Here is a 21,128-nt window from a genome sequence, read left to right as displayed (position 1 = left end):
TGTCATAATTTTCAAAATAAATCTAAATTTTGAAATATTTAAAAAAAATCAAAATCTAAAAAAAAATTTTTACAAAAATTTGAGAATATTTCGAAATTTTCAGAAAAAAAATCAAATCTTTTCAAAAATATACAAATTCTTCAAAAATTTTAAAAAATCGATTTTTTCCAAGAATTTCAATAAAATTCAAACTTTCACCAAATTTTCAAAACTGAAAAATTTCAAAATAGTTAAATCATTCAAATCGAATGCTCCTTTCTCTCAAAAACTGAATATCCTTTGCTCCGCGTTTCCGAAACAGTTGGACCTGCCTTCGTCAAAAACTCTTTAGCCACCAATAGGAATTAAATGCTTTTGGAATCATTCAAATCGGTTGATCAACATTCATAAAATCGCCACAAAAATATCATTTTTGACCACAAAATGACATTTTTTCAACTTTTTTCTCTGCATCTCCAAAACTGCTGGACCTGTCTTCGCCAAAATGTAACAAATTCTTCATTCCGTCAATACAAATAAAATGCTTTTTGAATCTTTAAAATCAGATACTCGGTTCTCTCAAAAACTCGAATTTGTATTTTCTGCGCTCTTTGCTTCGTATCTCCGTAACGGCTGGACCTGCCTTTGCCAAAAACTAATCAGCACATCTCCCTATCAATAGGGATCGAATGGTAAATGAATCATTTAAATCGGTTAATCCGTGCGCCCAAAAACGTGAACGTAAAATTGTATCCACACATACACACACACATGCATTTTTTCTAAGGCATGCCAAAATGTTCAGAAACCTCTGAAACGTGAAAATATGTAAAAAAAATCATTTTCTAACTTACACTACGGGAAGTTAATAAGAAGTCAGATAAATTTTCATTATTATTTGAACAATGTATTTTGCCTCGAAGACTTGTATAAAATCTCTCGTCCATATTATTATTATTTTAATAATAATATATTGTTAAAATAATATATTATTATTAAAATAATATATTAAAACTAATAAAATATTAAATTAAATCTGCATCAGTTACCTTATTACTAATTAATTTACAATTAAAACCTGTGTACATATTTTAGCGTCATAATTACATCATAAAACTTAAATTATCTTTTATAATAAAATTTTAAAACATCCATTAGTCGTTTTGTATTAAATTAATTAACTAATTATATTAAAAACTATTGTTAAAATTTACATCTAAATTAGATACTTTGCTAAAGGTAATTTTAAAAGGTCAATTTTAGAATAAAATAGAAATGTTATGGGTCTATCTTCGTATGAGTCGGTAGTAGGAAACTGTCAAATCTCTGTATTTGCTGCGTAAACACATAAAGCCTAACCTTCAAAATGCACAAACGTCAGAAACACATCAAACCTAACCTTCAAAATGCACAAACTTCATAAACACATAAAACCTAACCTCCAAAATGCATAAACGTCAAATAACAATTTTATGGTAAGTGCAACTTTCTGATAACACATACGTGAAGTTAGGTTTTATATAGCAAACACATAGTTTTTTGACTTTTGTTACAACAAATTCATACGAAGATAGACCCACCATAACATTTATATTTTATCCCTAACTTAACCCATAATTTTGTAAATAAATACAAATTCAGAGGGTAATTCTGCCTCATAAAATAACGCTATCTTATGCTTGTTTCTTGTTTGTGCAAACTGTGAAAATGTCTATTTTCAGTGCGATCAGGCGTATTTTACAAAAAAACAAGTACGGGGGCATGTTCGAGGATGCAGTTTTGGTAAGATTCTTCTTTGCTTGTTTATATGTAAAATACGCCTGATCGCACAGCAAATGGATAGACATTTTCACAGTTTCACTAACAAGAAACAAGCATAAGATAGCCATGACGATGCTTTTTTATAAGGCCCGGTCAGTTTATAATATTAATTTAGGGGTAACACACATCATTAAAAATAATAAAAATGTTTTTTGGTTTGAAAAAATACTTTTAACTTTGTTTTGGGGTATGGGAAAAATATTTTACACCTAAACAGTTTTTTTCTGAAATAAATAACCTAAGATGTTAATAAACAACCAATGTGCTTTATCCTGTTTTAGTGTTCTCCGCACTCAACAGAGGGTCTAACTATTCTTAATTTTCTAAAGGCAATTGATTTATTCTCGTATAAATTTATTATATTATTTTAACGTGAAATAAGATAGTGAAAACCAAAAATTTGTAGATTTGTAAAATTTATTCTCGATTAGGCTTATTTTCTCATTTTAAAGTAAAATAAGATAGTAAAAACCAAAAGTTTGTAGCCGAACAGTCTAAAGAAGTTTTACTTCAAAATTTTAGATCGTTTCTTTTATGGCTTGTGGGGTATCGTTTAAAAGGTCTAGACAAGTAGAAAACGATTTTCATAAAAAATTATCATATTACGTAATATTTTATTGCAAAAATATGAGAATGTTAAAATTTATCATTTTTTTTTAAATATGTGAGGTGTGAAACTTTTGTCACACATACTAAAATTAACTTTGTAATCTGTCCTCAAAATATACACTTTTTACGCATTTTTAGTAAACGAGCTTAAAGAAGTTTTACTTCAAAAAAATTAAGTTGTGATTTTATGACATGTTGGGTATCATTTGAAAGGTATTTTTGTATAGAATCCGAATACTGCAATTAACTATGTGATTTGTCTACAAAATGCACACTTTTGGCGCATTTTTATTATACGAGCTTCAAAAAAATTAAATTATATTTTTTCGGCATGTTGGGTATCATTTGAAAGGTATTTTTGAATAGAATCCGAATACTGCAATTAACTATGTAATTTAACCGTGAAATGCATACTTTTTACGCATTTTTATTAAATGAGCTTGTAGAAGTTTTACTTCAAAAATTTAAGATTGTACATTGTATGGCTTGTGGGGTATCGTTTAAAAGGTCTCGACGAGTAGAAAACGATTTTCATAAAAATATAAACATTATAAATAATAAAAGTGAGAAAGGACTCTACTGACGGGCAAATAGAAATTAAAGATAAAAATGGAACAAATGATGTACTGTGCTCAAATTTATCACTTTTTTGATAAAACTGTTTTTCTAATTATAATACACGTACTTTAAACATTGAATTTTTTTATTATATAATTTTTTTGGTGATTTAGTTAAAAATATATTTCACACGAATATATTTTGTTCTCAAAATAACCAGATTTATCTTTTCTTTATTATATATTTATATAAATCTTATCCAGAATTAAACCCAAAGGTAAATGTACGTGCTACAGTTAGTGGCGCCTCTATGGAGTGCGGAAACAATTTAAATTGCAATCTATTTAATGTTATGGCAAGGCTATGTTATGAAGAACTTTCCATACTAAATATTACAAAGCCAATTGCGGTTGCTGTGCAGTCAGGCGTATTTCTCAAGTTGTCACATAAAAAATGTAACCTAAAAACCGCCCAAACGTCAAAAAACGATGTTAGATAACAGAGTGTTTCTGACCCAGCTTCATAACATACGAGTGACTTTAAAAAATTAAATTGTGTTATTTGGCATGTTGGGTATCGTTTGGAAGGTCTTTTTGAATAGAATCCGGATATTGCAATTAACTAAGTGATTTGTCCACAAAATTTACACATGTAACAGAACAGTCTAAAGAAGTTTTACTTCAAAATTTTAGATTGTTACTTTTATGACGTTGCAGTGTAAAACTGCCTGAATGCACAGCAAATACACGACATTTTGACAGTATGATTCAGTAGCATAATATATGAAAGTTAAAGCGTAACAATGGCCTTGCCATAACATTGAGCTGTTATCCCTATGTATTACCCCGATTAAAAAAAATCTAATTTTCCCACGTCAATTTAAAATTGTGTTTTTATAAAATTTATATTTATAAAATTTAATTTAACAAAATCAAGACAAATAAAAAAGAAATCAAGATGCAAATTTTTCAAATTGTTTTTTACCGGTTTCTTTAATACGGAGGCGGCTGATGCGAATACTGATTCATCATCGCCTGCTGCGGCTGATTCAGCTGTCTTTGCAGCTGTGCAACAAGTGCAGGACTTCCCTGCTGCTGAGTGTTGGTCATCGCCTGCTGCTGGACTTGCTGCTGGGCCTGCTGCTGCTGTTGCTGCTGCAGGGCTAACATCTGCTGGCGCATCCTTTGGCTCTGCTGGGGATTCATTTGCTGGAAAGATGGTAATAGAATAGTTGTAAGTGGTGTGTATGGCTTAAGACAAGTTAGTAGAGATTTTTAGTAAACGAGCTTAAAGAAGTTTTACTTCAAATTAATTAAATTGTGAGTTTTTGGCATGTTGGGTATCGTTTGAAAGATATTTTTGAATAGAATCCGAATATTGCAATAAACTATGTGATTTGTCCACAAAATATGCACTTTTAATGAATTTTTGGTAAACGAGCTTAAAAAAGTTTTACTTCAAAATCTTAGATTGTAAGTTTTATAGCATGTGGGGTATCGTTTGAAAGGTCTTTTTGAATAGAATCCGAATTCTGAAATTAACTATGCAATTTGTCCACAAAATGTACACTTTTTACGCATTTTTAGCGAACGAGCTTAAAGAAGATTTACTTCAAAAAATTTAAATCGTATGTTTTGGCATGTTGGGTATCGTTTAAAAGGTCTTTTTGAGTAGAATCCGAATACTGCAATTAACTATGTAATTTGTCCATGAATTGCACACATTTTATGATGTTTTGGTCCACAAAATGTACACTTTTTACGCATTTTTAGTAAACGAGCTTAAAGAAGTTTTACTTCAAAAATTTCAGTTTGTTTGTTTCATAGCATGTGGGGTATCATTTGAAAGGTCTCGACGAGTAGAACATGATTTTCGCAAAAAAAAAACAATTATATACATTATATACAAATAAAAACATTATATACATAACCATATTATATTGCAAAAAATATTAGAATGTTAGAATTTATTGTTTTTTGAAAAATATGCAAGATTTAAACCTTTTGTAGCAAATACTAAAATTAACTGTGATTTGTCCACAAAATATACACTTTTTACTCATTTTTATTAAACGAGCTTAAAGAAGTTTTACTTCAAAAATTTTAGATTGTATCTTTTATATCATGTGAGGTATCGTTTGAAAGGTCTCGACCAGTAGAAAACGATTTTCACAAAAAATAATTATATTGTAATAAAAACATTATATACATAATCATACTTTAAGGCAAAAAATATTAGAATATTGAAATTTAATAATTTTTGTTCAAATATGTGAGGTGTAAAAATTTTGGAACAAATACTAAAATTAACTATGTGATTTGTCCACAAAATATACACTTTTTACGCATTTTTATTAAACGAGCTTAAAGAAGTTTTACTTCAAAAATTTTAGATTGTATCTTGTATATCATGTGGGGTATCATTTGAAAGGTCTTTTTGCATAGAATCCAAATAGCAAAAGTACTTTAAAATATGTCACTCTTCGGTTCATCCGATAGTAATAATTTGAAGTTATACTTCTAGTGTAAACGTTGTAAAATTAGCACAAATACGTACTTGGGTCTGTTTTAATTTATTACAATTAAAATATAATAAATATTTAATTTAATACATTTAAAATGTAAAAATATTTTACTGATATTGAGTGAAGAATTGACTACATTTGTCTATAGTCAGGAACTGCAGTTTTAGAGATTCCACGATTGTCGTCGGCAACGTTCGCTCAGACATGTGACGTCACACAGTTCCTTTTATGTTTGAGCACTTATTTTGCGCTCGACTAGCAATCGATGTAATATAAGGTGTAAGATTTATAATTTTGCGACGGATTTTATAAGATTGTAGATGATTTTTCTACGTCTCTGGTTATTGTTTTTGCACAATCAAACTAATTCTTTTGTTTGAGTAAGTTATACTGTGTAAAGTTTATATTAAACAATTAAATTAGTTATAGTAGGTTAAATTTAAATCTAACTAGTGGTGTATGGCATCGTTACACTCTGTATGCAACATATGTAGGTTTTGAGACAACTTTCAGAGTGCAGAATACAGTTATTTACAGACTTACAGGTGTGTATATCGAATTCCGAGACAGATAGAAATTTTTTATTCATTACCTGAGGAAATTGTGGTACTTGATTTTGAGATCCAGGTTGACCGCCTCTAGGATACGGAGGTGCAGGTCCACCCATCGTGTTCATTGTCACATTTGGTGCTTGCTGCTGCAAAAAAATAAAACAGACAAAAGATAAATTACAAATACAAATGCGACCAGTATGTAAAATTTTGTAATTCTATTCACCTGCTGCATATAAGATCCCCTATTCACCCTCTGCGCCATGTATTCTGCATGTGCATTGCGTTGCTGCTGATTCATCATAGCAGTATTCTAAAATAAATATTTATAAGTCAAAATAAATTTTAAGAAACTTGGTCAAAGTCAAATTACCTGTTGATTAGTAAACTGCTGCTGGCCTTGGAATCCGCCCATCATAGCCTGCTGGTTAGTAGGTTGTCCAGTGTAACCAGGATAATTTTGGTTCATACCTAAAACAAACGAACAAAATTGTACAAAACTTGTATTGTAATCTAATATAACTTCTCAAAGTAAATTCGAAACAAACCTTGAGGCATATTTCCATATTGCTGATTCTGGAACATTGCTTGTTGTGCCCCACTAATATTTTGCCCGGCCATCACCTGGTTGCTGGCCTGACTGCCCATACCTTTAGAAAACAACACAATGATTATTTATATATTTATATATATGTATATATATATATATATATATATATATATATATATATATATAAAAATGGAGCTCTCGTTCAAATGATTCGGTAAAACTCGAAAACGGCTAAACCGATTTGGCCAGTCTTAGTCTTTAAAAAATCGTGCTAATCAGTAGGTTGTCGGAAAGGTGAGATATTATTTCAAAATCGCGTAGAAACTTTACATTTTTAATTTGAACATTTTTGTAGAAGCGTAATTTAAATAAAACAATGGACGGTGGCTAATACGTCAAGTGTCAAACGTTTTTGACGGATGATGTTTAATAGGATGTTTTACGTGAATATTATTTAATTATGATTAAATTGTAGTAAGTAGTTTTGTTTGTAGTTTTATTTATATACAAAAACTGTAGTAAACGTTGCGACGAAAACAAATTGACGGCTTAAAATATATTTTAAAAATATAAAGCGTTGTAATAAAGTTATGAAATTGAACTATGTTATTTCTTAATATGTGTACTGAATTATAAAAATATAAAATCACATATGTTTCTAACAGAAGAAACTAAAAAATGGCAATGCACACTTGCATACTCTATTTTATTAGTTGCGAATTGACGGTTGGATATGATATGAGACGTACTTTTGAAAAATGTTTTAAAAATATAAAATATTATACTAGAGCTATGAAATTTTAGTATGTTATTACCTAATGTATGTATTCAATTATAAAAATATAAAATCACATATGTTTCTAACAAAAAAAGCTATAAATGTGCAATTTTGTATACAAATGCACTCTTGCAATAGTTGCAAGTCCACGGTTTCATGAGTATTTTGAAAAATATTTAAAAATATAAAACGTTATACTAGAGTTACAAAATTTTAGTATGTTATTTCTTGTGTACTAAATTATAAAAATATAAAATCACACGTGTTTCTTACAAAAACAGCTGTAAATTTGCAATTCAGTAAAATCATGTAGTAGGGCCGCAAGTGTTACGAGAAACTCAACAATATCAACTTTTTTGAAATGTTAATATGAAAATGCACTTTTTGCAATCATATTTTTCTCAAACACGGTGCTCTGAAAGATCTCATTTGTATAATTATATACTCATTGGTATTTATAAAACATTTTCTAGGTTATATTATTTTTTTATTTATGTTGTTTAAATTCAGAACCTAAATTTGGTATCGATCAAAGGGACAATTTGTCGAATAACATTTTCCCAGTTATAATTTTTCAGAATTTATCGAAGAATAGATAGTAATACATGAATGCATTGTTTAACAACAATATTTGAAAGTAGAGGTAAAAAGATGTATAACCAGCTATAACCTTGATTCTTATGTCTTTGCTATCGGGAGATAAACGGTAATCTTTAAAAATCTATAATAAAAGTATTTTCTTCCGTTGGTAGTTTTTTCATTAGTTAAAAATGTAATTATTTTGAAAAATACATTTAAAATTAAAATAAGGCATTAAACCTGTTTGCCACCTGGCTGTTCCAAGTTACCCCGTCTAATGGGTAAAAAGTTCTAAATCATAAATCATATTTTAATGGTTTTACTAGATGAATGCTATAGCATCTACGTCAAATTATTGACTAGATAGCATCCACGTCAAATTAGTGACTATGGAAAATGATGCAGTTTCAACTGAAAAATAATCTTGCATTTTAACACGTTCGCGCCCAATAAAAGTTTGAGGAATCGAATTATTGTATTTTGATCGTTATAAACTAGATGAATGCTATAGCATTCACGTTAAGTTAGAGACTATGAAAAAAATTCAGTTTTAACTGAAGAGTAATGTTGCACGTTAACACGTTCGCGCCCAATAAAAGTTTTAGTAGTCGTATTATCGTATTTTGACCGTTATATACTAGATGAATGCTATAGCATCCACGTTAAGTTAGAGTCTATGAAAAAAAATTCAGTTTTAACTGAAGAGTAATCTTGCACGTTAACACGTTCGCGCCCAATAAAAGTTTGAGTAATCAAATTATTGGATTTTGATTGTTATATACTAGATGAATGCTATAGCAACGACGTCAAATTAGTGACTATGAAAAAAGATGGAGTTTCAACTGAAAAGTGTTTTAGCATTTTAACACGTTTGCTCCCAATAAAAGTTTGAGTAGTCGTATTATCGTATTTTGATCGTTATATACTAGAATCTAGATGAATGCTATAGCATCCACGACAAATATTGCGCTTCTATTTTACGCAACTATGGAAAAAGGAAAAAGTTGGCGCCCTTTAAAAGTTTCCGTAGTCACATTATCATATTTAAATCGTGAATGCTATAGCATCCACGTCATGTATTGCGCTTATGACAAATTTTTGAAAGACATCAAAAAAGCACATTTCTACAATAATGAAGTAGCTGACAGTTTTACTGAACGTAGTCAGATAATTGTTCGGTTAAAATGTGTTATTTGTTGTGATAAAATTGGTTCGGTTTTTATAATATAATTAATATTTGCTCAAAGTCAAATTGGACCTTTGTGCCTCGCCCTGCCTTACATATATACTTTTTATGAAATTTTTATTAAAGACTTGAATTGGATTACACCATGTTTTCTATAGAAAGTGTATAAAACTTCCAGTTTAATTATATTGACAAAATATAGACAAACTAAATGGGGTTTATTGTTTTTATAATACCTCATTGTATCAAGCATTCAAACACTTAATCCTTATACACTAAAAGTATTAATATTTTTGATTCTCTAGAAATTGTTTAGAATATACTGTATTTAGCAAAACCAACGTTTGCCGGGTGGTCAGCTAGTTAAATAATAATTTTCAATCAATCATTTTCAATCAATTACACTTCTTACCTTGATTATTTATATTTTGATTAGACATGCCAGGATTGAGCCCTTGGCCTATATTTGCGTTTTGGCCCATCATTTGGCCCTGCATACCAGCATTTCCCATTCCTTGCACACCCATCTGGCCCATGTTTTGTCCAGGCATTTGATTCGCACTCATACCCGAGTTTATGGCCTGGTTTCCTGCCATCATGCCTTGACTTGCATTCATACCCATCGTGTTTGGTGTCATACCTAGAGAGAGAAAATTTACATAAAAACTAGGTGTAAGTGGCATTTTGATAAAATGATATAAGATACTGATGAGAATCTGCTAAGAATCTATAAATATAAGGTTGTCAAATATCTCCCTTCCGCCTTTTTGTATTATAAACCAAGAGCAAAAAAGCGGAAGGGAGATATTTGACAACCTAATATTCCAATAGAAATCTAATATGTAAACAGTTAGAATCTAATGAAAATCTAGTAATGTTACAATGATGTGATACAGTTCTGGCAAGAATCTAACAAAAATATTATGGCAAGGCCATGTTAAGCTCCAACTTGCATACATTATGCTACTGAATCATACTGAATACTGTCGAAATGTCACGTATTTGCTGTGCATTCAGGCGTTTTACACATAAACTGCAACGTCACTCGTATGTTATGAAGCTGGGTCAGAAAGACCCTGTTATCTAACATCGTTTTTTGGCATTTGTGCGGTTTCTAGGTTAGATTTTCTATTTGACAACTTGACACTCGGCTTGGCACAGCAACCGCATGGTTTTTGACAATATTTAGTATGAAAAGTTCTTCATAACATAGCCTTGCCAGAAAATTCTGTCATTGGTCTGTTATGCGCCAAAATCGGTCCATAAATCAAATAATCAAATAATTCCTGATAATTCAATAAGAACCTAATAAGATCCAGATGAGAAATATTTATGAAGATTCCAATAATATTCTATTATTTAAATAAAATATTCAAGGTTTATGTAACAAATAAAATGTCTTTATAATATACACTTTTAATGCATTTGTAGTAAATGAGCTTAAAGAAGTTTTACTTCAAACAAATTAAATTGTGTTTTTTTGGCATGTTGAGTATGATTTGAAAGGTCTTTTTGAATAGAATCCGAATACTGCAATTAACTATGTGATTTATTCACAAAATACACACTTTTAATAAATTTGTAGTAAACGAGCTTAAAGAAGTTTTACTTCAAAAAAACAAAATCATGGTTTTTTGACATGTTGGGTATCGTATGAAAAGTCTTTTTGAATAGAATCCAAATACTGCAATTAACTACGTGATTTATTCACAAAATATACACTTTTAATAAATTTGTAGTAAACGAGCTTAAAGAAGTTTTACTTCAAAAAAATTTATATGTGTTTTTAGGCATGTTGGGTATCGTTTGAAATATCTTTTTGAATAGAATCCGTATACTGCAATTAACTATGTGATTTATTCACAAAATATACACTTTTAATAAATTTGTAGTAAACGAGCTTAAAGAAGTTTTACTTCAAAAAAAATATATGTGTTTTTAGGCATGTTGGGTATCGTTTGAAAGGCCTCGACGAGTAGAATACGATTTATACAAAAAAATATCATATCGTAATCAAAACATTATATCACGTTTATAAACATTATGATTATGTTATCATTTTTTATTGCAGAAAATATTAGAATATTTAATTGGATTGCTTTTTATTAAATATGTAAAGTAAATATGAGTTTTGTACAAAAACTATGCATTTTTAATGAATTTGTATTAAACGAGTTTAAAGAAGTTTTACTTCAAAAATTTTAATAATATCTTGTATCGCTTGTGGGGTATCGTTTAAAAGGTCTCGACGAGTAGAAAACGATTTTAACGAAAAACTTATTTCATTGTACTAAAAACATTATAAACATAATCATATTTTATTGTTAAAAATATTAGAATATTAAATTTTATTGATTGATTTTTTTTAAGTGTAAAACTTTTGTTTTACTGAATTTAACTATGTGATTTGTTCACAAAACATACACTTTTATTGAATTTGTAGTAAACAAGCTTAATGAAGTTTTACTTCAATAAATTATAGAATGTATCTTGTATCGCTTGTGGGGTATCGTTTGAAAGGTCTCGGCGAGTAGAAAACGATTTTCACAAAAAACTAATTAGATTGCACTAAAAATGTAATATTTTAATACAGAACATATTACAATGTTAATATTTATTGATTTTCTTTTCTAAATATGTAAGATTTAAACTCTTTGTAGCAAATACTCAAATTAACCATGTAATTTATCTATAATAATCTAAGTGGATTGAAGTTAGATTCATTCAAAAATTTATTTAGGATCTGTTATAAATTACAAAGTTAATCCCATAAGATTTGGCAAGAACCTAATGAGACCCTGATAAGAACCCATTCTGGTAAGAATCTATTAAAATTCTGACATTCTTATTATGAGATTTAAGTAAGAACGAGATTTAAATAAGAATCCAATTACATTCTAGCAATAATAAAAAAAAACTTCATTCTGTAATTAATTTAAATTAAATTTTAGAAGTAAGATTAAAGTAAGACTCATTCAAAAATCCTTTTAGAATCTGGTTAAAATCTAGTAAGTTAGGACTTGTTCAGAATCAAGTCAGCCTCAAAAATATCTTTTATCAAATTTTCTAGGCAAATTTTGTTAAACTATATTAATTTATTACCTGCTCGTAATTGCTGTCGGATCATATGCTGTCTTGGCCCCATAGCTGCTGGATATTGACCACCAGGACCTCCAGCACCAACAGCAGGACTGCCAGCACCTGCACCACTCGGCATAAACTGGTTCATAGGATGCCTTTGTCTTAACATATTGCTTATGGCTTGTTTTGAGTTGCTGGCTTGGGGTCTTTCAAATCGGTTAACTGATAAATAAATCAAGAAATTGAAGACTTTGTGATACAATGAATTTTTTTGGGGTAATTTTGCCTAAAACTGTGGAAAATTTATCTATTTGCTGTGCGATCAGGCGTATTTTATATATAAACTAGTTGGTTTGGTATTTAGCCTTGAGGCAAGTTACATGAACTTCCTGATATGTGTAAATAATCGACTTAATCAAAAAAAAAAGTGTAAATAATATACTTCATCAATCCTACTTTAAAAAAAAAACGATAATAATTTTAGCAAAGTTTGACAAATTTTTAAAATTAAACTACTTGTCGTAAGGCCGCAATATTACAGTAAGTTCTATAAGACCATGATGTATATCGCCAAAAGAAGTTCCATGAAAAAAGGCTTAAATTTTTTTTCAACATTTAATTACAAGAAAACGGCTCGGTAGATTTTCATCTAAAATTAATCAGTACCATTCCCAACTAATATCTTTCGAACAGTTTTTGATTTTTTAAAATCGGTTCGGTAGGATAAGCTTAAATGTGGACAAAAAGTTTAACACTTTTTTTTAAATTGCAAAGAAACGGCTTGACAGATCGTCACACAAAACTGACAAACGATAGTCCTCACCGAAATACATCAAATAGCTTTTACATTTCTAAAATCGGCTCAGGCGTTTTTGAGAAAACGTCGATCAAAGGTATAATTTTGACAAATGCCAAAAAAACGATACCAATTTTTGCAAACTTTGACAAATTTTTAAAGCTGAACCTGTTGTCGTAGGGCCGTAATATTTTAGTATGATATAGAAGACTATGGTATCTACCGTCAAAAAAATAATCATAAAAATCGTAGAAATTTTTTTTTTTAAAAACTTTATTACAAGAAAACGGCCCGGCCGTCTTTACCAAAAACTAATCAGCACGATTCCCAATAAATATCTTTCGAACGGTTATTGAATTTTCATAATCGGTTTAGAATTGCGGGCTAAAACGTAGACGAATTTTTTTTCACTTTTTTGCGATTTATAAAGAAACGGCTTGGCCGATCGTCGCACAAAATTGACAAACAATAGTCCTCATCGAGATACATCGAGTGGCTTTTAAATTTTTGAAATCGGTCCAGCCGTTTTCGAGAAAACGTCGATTTACGGCAAAAAATCTGTTCACATACACGCACACACACACACACACACACACACACACACATACTTTTTCCAAATTTGGTATCATTCGATTCAGAATGGCTTGAAACGTCGAGAAAACATAAAATTAGCAATTCGGATTTTTTGATGAAAACATAAACTTTTTTGATGAAAACGTTAACATGCAAGAAAGAATCTTATGATAACTGTATAATTGAAGATTTTGTGATCATAACATTCTTCCTTGCTTGTTTATATGTAAAATACGCCTGATCGCACAGCAAATAAACAAACATTTTGACAGTTTACACTACCAATAAACAATCATAACATAGCATTGCCATATGTTATGAGCCAGAATTTCCCCATTTATCTAATTGATTATTACCTTGAGGTGTTGGTCCATAGCCATACTGTTGGCCCATGGGTGTTTGGGGATAACTCCATTGCTGCTGGCCGGTTTGTCCCTGCTGGCCAAATCCTTGATGGGACTGCTGTTGCCCAGCCATTCCTTGCTGGGCTTGTGCGTACTGCATTTGTTGCAATTGGGCATTCTGTAATAAAAAAAAACAGGTGTAAATTAACTTGATAAGAATTGATATTTGCCAAAAATTAGCTACTGTGTCCAACAAAAATTAACTTCCCGTAGGGTAGTTATAGTAATGGGCCGAAAATCGAAAATAAAAATTTTTGCATTTCTCAACGTTTTGAAGGTTTCTGAACATTTTTAAAGGGCATACCTCAGAAACTAAATAGATGTGTGGGTGTGTGTGTGTTTTTATAAACACTAAAATCACTTTTTCACAGGCCTATAATATTTTAAGACTTAGATTTCTCCCATTGGCAGATTAAGAACTCTACTGACAAGCAGAAAGAAAAATTGGAGCAAAAGGACTCTATTGACGAGCAACTCAGAAAAATTTAGAGCAAAAGGTAGAGTCCTGAAAAGCAAATTCAGAGAAAATAAGAAAATAAGAAATTAAAAATAAAAAACAAAAAAGACTCTACTGATGAGCAAACTGAAAATAAAAGACAAAAGGGACTCTACTGACAAGCAAACTGAAAATAAAAGACAAAAGGGACTCTACTGACAAGCAAATTCGAAAAAATCAGGCGCAAAAGGACTACTGATTAGCAAACTCAAGAAAAATAGAAAAAAAAACTCTGACGAGCAAACTCAAAAAGGACTCTACTGAAGAGCAAATTCAGAAAAAAATAGAAAAGGGACCCTACTGACGACCAAACTAAAAATAAAAAAAGAAGCTCCACTGACGAGCAAATTCAGAAAAATAAGAAAAGGGACTCTACTGACGAGCAAATGTTTTGTATGTCCTCATTTTTTCGTCCACGTTTTCGGGCGCACGGATCAACCGATTTGAATGGTTCAAAAAACATTCGATTCCTATTGATAGGGAGATGTGCCGATTAGTTTTTGGCAAAGGCAGGTCCAGCCGTTACGGAGATACGGAGCAAAGAGTGCAGAAAATACAAATCGAGTTTTTGAGAGAACGGAGTATCGGATTTGAATGATCTAAAAAACATTCAATTTTTAATGATTGGGAGAAGAGGTGATTAGTTTTTGGTAAAGGCAGGTCCAGCCATTTCGAAGATACAGAGCTAAATGTGCAAAAAATGGCAGTTTTTGAGAGAACTAAGCGTCCGATTTGAATGATCTAAAAACTTTCTGCTTGTGTTAACAAAGTAATGATTTTGGAAAAAAAAAAATTGTACAATTTTTTTTTTTTTTTTTTAATTTTTTGTATATCGAAAATAATTCAGATTTTATTTTTAATTCTGACTATAGTTCTAATATACTTTAAACAAATAATTTCAACTCTGCAATTCAGTTCATATAATTCTTATAAATATTAGACAATGTTACAATATTTATAATAATCTATTTGAAAACATTCAGTATTCTTCGAACATTTCGTTACGGTACGGGAAGTTCCAGCAATTTGCCTTAAGGCACGATGCCACCCACCCCACTAGTTAATATTTTTGTATTGTTTTTAAACTAAGCAATGTTTTTTATTTAAAAATGTATTATTTTTATATATTCAAAAACTTTCCTTTCACTAACATAAAAATATTTTCATTCTTATATGTGAAAATAATGCATGAATAACGAATAATTATTTTCAAAGTTATTTAATCAAGATAAACTATCATATTTTAGTTCTACTAATTAAAATTAAAATAATTTTGTTTACTATCCATAAAATTGCACAATAAATAAATTCAGTCAAATACTGCTCTAAATCACACTAAATTTGCAGATAAATTACAGAATATTCGAGCAAAAATTGATTTTCTATATAAAATTCGAAATCTGGTTAAAACCGGTTTTCTGGTAAAATTAAAATTCGAAAACCGGTTTTCCGAAATGTCGGTTTTTGTATTAACCCTAATCAGTACAGTTCATTTTTTTAGTCATTTCAGTTTGGTGGACACTATATTGTTTTTATTTACCTACTTAGTTGAATTTTGTTTTGTTTGCACGTCAGTAGAGTTCTCTTTCGTGTTTTTTACATTTAGCCTGTCAGTAGAGTTAATAAAAGAAGAAAAATAATGAAAGTTACAGTATTTGTAATAATATATTTGAAAACGTTAAAATTTCTCGAATATTTCGTTACGGTACAGAAAGTTCCAGCAATTTGCCTTAAGGCACAATGCCATGCACCACTAGTTATTATAAATTTCATTTTTTTTTCATTTCCAAAAATTTTTGTTTTGAATATAATTGAATATAAATAAATCATTGAACAGTAATTTTGAGTTCAAAATTTAAAAAAAACACCCAGACTAAGCACAGTCTAAGTGACAACCTGGTACAAATATATTAGCAAGTGCGTTTAGACTGTGACTATACGGGATCGTTTTTTCAATTTCATGTAAATTATGAAAATGTAATTTTCGGGTTCAAAATATCAAAAAATTACCTATACAAATCACATTCTAAGTGACACCCTGATACTAATGTGTTTGTTCGCAAGTGCGTTTAGACTCTTGAGCACTTTTCCTATTTTGTGAAAAAACTATTGAAAAATGTTAAAATGCCGCCAAGATAAGCACAGTATAAGTGAAAATGTCGCACGGAATTATTTGCAAATGCGTTTAGACTGTGACTATGCGGGAGCACTTTTTCAATTTTGTGTAAATTTGACGCAACTATTTTTTTGAAATTGAATTCGAAATGACATGACGATTGTTAATGTAATAATTGATTTATGATTTGCATTTGATTTGCTCACTCAGATTTAACAATAAGATAGCAAAAATAATGAAAGTTACACAGTATTTGTAATAATATATGTTTGAAAACGTTTAAAATTTCTCGAATATTTCATAACGGTACGGAAAGTTCCAGCAATTTGCCTTAAGGGACGATGCCATACACCACTAGTTTACAATTGCCACCGACACTCCTACCCACAGGTCGCCAAGTCAAGCACATGTACCTAATTAACTTCCCGTAGGGTAAGTTATTGTAATGGGCCGAAAATCGAAATTGAAATTTTTTACATTTCTCGTCGTTTTGAAGGTTTCTGAACATTTTGGCATACCTCAGAAAAAATGGATGTGTGTGTGTGCGTGTTATTCGAGCAAAAATTTAATTTCTATATAAAATTCGAAAACCGGTTAAAACCGGTTTTCTGGTAAAATCAAAATTCGAAAACCGGTTTTCTGAAATGTCATAAGGTTTTTGTATAAACCCTAATTTCAGTGTCTATTATTACCTGCATCTGCATCATGTTAGCATTAGGCTGCGGCTGTCCAACTCCGCCGCCAGCCATATGTCCTCCGACAGCCTGGCCGCCCTGCACACCGACCTGTTGCTGCTGATTCTGCTGATTGGCCTTGTTTTTTCGGGGCCTTCGGGTGCCTTTGCCTCGGCCCCTGCCCACGGCCGGCGCCACAGGGCCGGGGACGATTCCTGGCCCTACGCCTCCGACGACTCCTCCAACCATGCCGCCGACGCCGACGCCGCCTCCGACGCCCATCATCATCATGTTAGGGTTACCTGGGTAATGGATACAGGAAATTTAGGGAAAGAAATCATTTGAAAAAAAAGGGTTGTTAAAGTACGGTTACATAACAGATTGTAAAATTGTAACAAAAATTTAGATTGTAAAAAATGGCTCCGAACGATTTTGCTTTTTCGATTGAAATTTTTCGAATTTTGTTTGAAAATTTGATTAGTATCAATTGTTTTTTTTAAATCCTTTGCAATAATATACAATTGATTAAAGTAATTCTCGGAATTATATCATCAAATTCAACACAACTAGATGTAAGTGGCATGTTGCCTTAAGGCATGTGTAAGTAAACCACTTAGACGATAAAAATCTTTAACTTCCCGAAGGAGAAGTTTATGTTTTCATCAAAAAATCCGATTGGCTAATTTTATGTTTTCTCGACGTTTCAAGCCATTCTGAATCGAATGAGACCAAATTTGGACTAAAAGAATGTGTGTGTGTATGTGTGTGAACATATTTTTCGCCGTAAATCGCCGTTTTCTCAAAAACGGCTGGGTCGATTTCAAAAATTTAAAAGCCATTCGATGTATCTCGACGAGAACTATTGTTTGTCAGTTTTGTGCGACGATCGGCCAAGCCGTTTCTTTATAAATCGCAGAAAAGTGAAAAATTTTTCGTCCACGTTTTAGTCCGCAATTCTGAACCGATTTTGAAAATTCAAAAACCATTCGAAAGATATTGGTTGGGAATCGTGCTGATTAGTTTTTGGTAGAGATCGGTCGGGTCGTTTTCTTGCAATAAAGTGTTAAAAAAAAAATTTTCGACAATTTTCATGAATTTTATTTTGACGATAGATACCATAGTCTTATAGATCATACTAAAATATTACGACCCTACGACAAGTCGTTTAATTTTAAAGAATCGTCAAGTTTGCAAATATTAGTATTGTTTTTTGGCGTTTATCAAAATTAGACCTTTGATCGGCGCCTGAGCCGATTTCAAAAATTTAAAAGCCATTCGATGTATTTTGATAAGGACTATCGTTTCTCAGTTTTGTACGACGATCGGCCGAGCCGTTTCTTTGTAATTAAGTAAGAGTAAGTAAGTCCCGGTTTTTTCTGAAAGCAAAATTTGTCCCGGATTCAGATTTTCTAAAAAATATAGGTTTAAATTGAATCCTTGCAATTACATACTTTTTTTCAAATATGAAGTAAATTGAACAGAATTTTATACTATGCTCAAAAGCCATAAAAACATACATGAAAAATATAAGAAATAATATAACATCATAGGTTTAAATCGAACAAAAGCCCGTAATTCTGATAAAAAAATTGATCAATCTAAAAAAAATTTTTGAAGAAAAACTTCTTTAGGCGCACTAGGGAGTAAATCTATGCAAATACAACGAAAAAAGCGTTACGGGCGAGTCGGGTGCCAATGATTCGTCATTCGCTTTCAATGATATCATTTCTATAAGGGTCAATCGTGATTAGTCGTCCTGTATGTAAATAGAGATCGTGCGTACCGATATCAACATGGAAATCGACATAGATAAATAAACATTTCAAAGTTACATCGTAGTACAAATCTTGATTTAATGAAAAATGCCTGAATCAGAAGAATATTTATACCCTGTTCCTTGAAAATAATAAAACAAATTAGACATTTGTGCCGTGTACTAAACGTAAGTTTATTGATTGGAAATTATTTCTATCTTATTCGTAGTTTTTATAAATCTTTGAAGTTACTGAAATGGAAAATATTTTCTAGACAAGACAAATATTACAGCTATTCAAAGAATGAGACTGTATCGCCAGCGAAAAAGTAAAAAAAAAATACAAGCAGTCAATGAATGTATGTTAATTTTAATTACATGAAGTTCTTCAAACACAATTATTACATGATGAGTGAAATTGTGAAAACAATATTTGTTTAGGCGTTGTTTAACATAATCCACTGTGTGAATGAATATTATAGAATTTATTAATCAGCAATTAATTCATTTCTCTAATGAATGTTTAAGTCGTAAATGCTAATTACAATGACAAACCGATCATGTCATATTAGAACTATGACTTTAATTACATTATTGTTTTTAAATATAGTACATATTTTTAATGCTATCATAAATATATAATTTATAATTTATCATCATATAAATGTGTATAATGGTTGACACTAGGGAATGCAAATACCGGTATACCGGTTTACCGAATTACCGGTAAACCGCCCGATTTTTCGGAGGTATTTTTACCGGTATTTATTAAAAAACACCGGTATTTTCGGTATTTTACATAAACGCTATTTGATACATAATACCCTAAAGTTTGAATTTCTCGGAACAAATTTATCTTTAAATTTCATAATCGCATAAACAGCTACATCTTCAAATGATTCTATAGGATAAACAAATGTCGAATATTATCTCAACTCGTCATTAAACTGAATATTTATTGCTTTCCATTGATTTCCATTGCTTTCCAATTTTATTTATCGTGTTACAATAAATAGAATTGGACTGATAGATAATGATGTTTGTTTCATCTTTTGTAAAAATGTAACGTTTTTTTAAGTGGTTTTTGCGCCAAAATATTTTATATCATACAGAATTCCTGCGTAATCTTTATTTTTTCTAACTTTATACATAATAATTATGATAATTACTGAATATTTTTGCTTCTTATTACAATTATAAAATATTATTTTTCGAAAACGTTTCGAAGTTTGAAAATACTATAGAAGCATCACATTGTTTTAAATAACAATACTCAACAACTATAGTATCTTATTATTTATCTCGACAAAGTATCCGATCTTAAATTAGTGTAGAAAAAATATTTTTTTAAAATATTGGAGATTATGCTAATTTAACACATCGGATACAGACAATACAGTTTATTATAATAATGTAATGTAATCTTTTATGAGTTTTTGGCCTTTCTTACTCTTAAGTTTGTTTTTGGTGAAAAGTACTCAATATACTCGATAGTGATTATGAATTAATTAAATTTCATATACTTTTGCTAAATTATTTTTTAAAAAAATAAACTTATTGTTTTATTTTATTGTTTAGTTGAATATAGCTGTAGTTGTATATACATTTTTTTTATATTTGTACTAGTAACTTTCAATTTTCTTTACGTTCGTTTAAGATAATAAAAATGCCGGTAATTTACTGGTATTCCGGTTTTAAAATGAAAAATTACCGAAATACCGGTATTGAAATTTTCCATCGGTATTGCATTCGCTAGTTGACACTAATAAATGTGTCAAAGCATCACGAGTGTTACCATATTACTTATAAACACTATTCAAAATTGTTATACGATATATTTATTCTTACTTAAATGCCATCTTGTACAGTAGCAAAAAAGTTTTACTTCAATCGCGTGTGAACCTTACGCGCACTCTTTTTTAATTTGTTCTAGTAATATTCAATTTTGTTTAAGATAATAAAAATACCGGTACTTTTACAAGATCTAAATACACCTAAGTCTGTTTTTACACGGTCTTTTTGTACACGGTTTTGATATAACACGGTTTGAAAATTGAATATTTTTAATTTTTTTACAAGATTTTATTCCATTTAGCACGA

The 21,128-nt window shown here is 30.4% G+C and overlaps 1 protein-coding gene across 1 annotated transcript in view; it reads right to left on the bottom strand.

Moving 5' to 3' along the window:
* Positions 1 to 3,951: 3,951 nt before the first annotated feature.
* Positions 3,952 to 21,128, bottom strand: part of LOC113388438 (mediator of RNA polymerase II transcription subunit 12-like) — a 44,766-nt gene continuing 27,589 nt past the window's right edge. The window contains exons 18-26 of the mRNA XM_026625815.1: positions 17,294 to 17,577; positions 13,942 to 14,107; positions 12,238 to 12,438; positions 9,548 to 9,775; positions 6,591 to 6,692; positions 6,416 to 6,513; positions 6,269 to 6,355; positions 6,084 to 6,188; positions 3,952 to 4,175 (exon numbers count right to left, since the gene is read on the bottom strand). Coding sequence (XP_026481600.1) covers positions 3,960 to 4,175; positions 6,084 to 6,188; positions 6,269 to 6,355; positions 6,416 to 6,513; positions 6,591 to 6,692; positions 9,548 to 9,775; positions 12,238 to 12,438; positions 13,942 to 14,107; positions 17,294 to 17,577 — 1,487 coding nt within the window. The 3' untranslated portion in view covers positions 3,952 to 3,959. The remainder of the gene's footprint in view (positions 4,176 to 6,083; positions 6,189 to 6,268; positions 6,356 to 6,415; positions 6,514 to 6,590; positions 6,693 to 9,547; positions 9,776 to 12,237; positions 12,439 to 13,941; positions 14,108 to 17,293; positions 17,578 to 21,128) is intronic.

The sequence above is a fragment of the Ctenocephalides felis genome, unplaced genomic scaffold (assembly GCF_003426905.1).
Source record: "Ctenocephalides felis isolate EL2017-DRISC unplaced genomic scaffold, ASM342690v1 CF-g0.4_SCAFFOLD_03572, whole genome shotgun sequence".
Lineage (NCBI taxonomy): Eukaryota > Metazoa > Arthropoda > Insecta > Siphonaptera > Pulicidae > Ctenocephalides > Ctenocephalides felis.
Note: the sequence above shows the minus strand (reverse complement) of the source record. Positions and strands in the feature narration are given on the sequence as shown.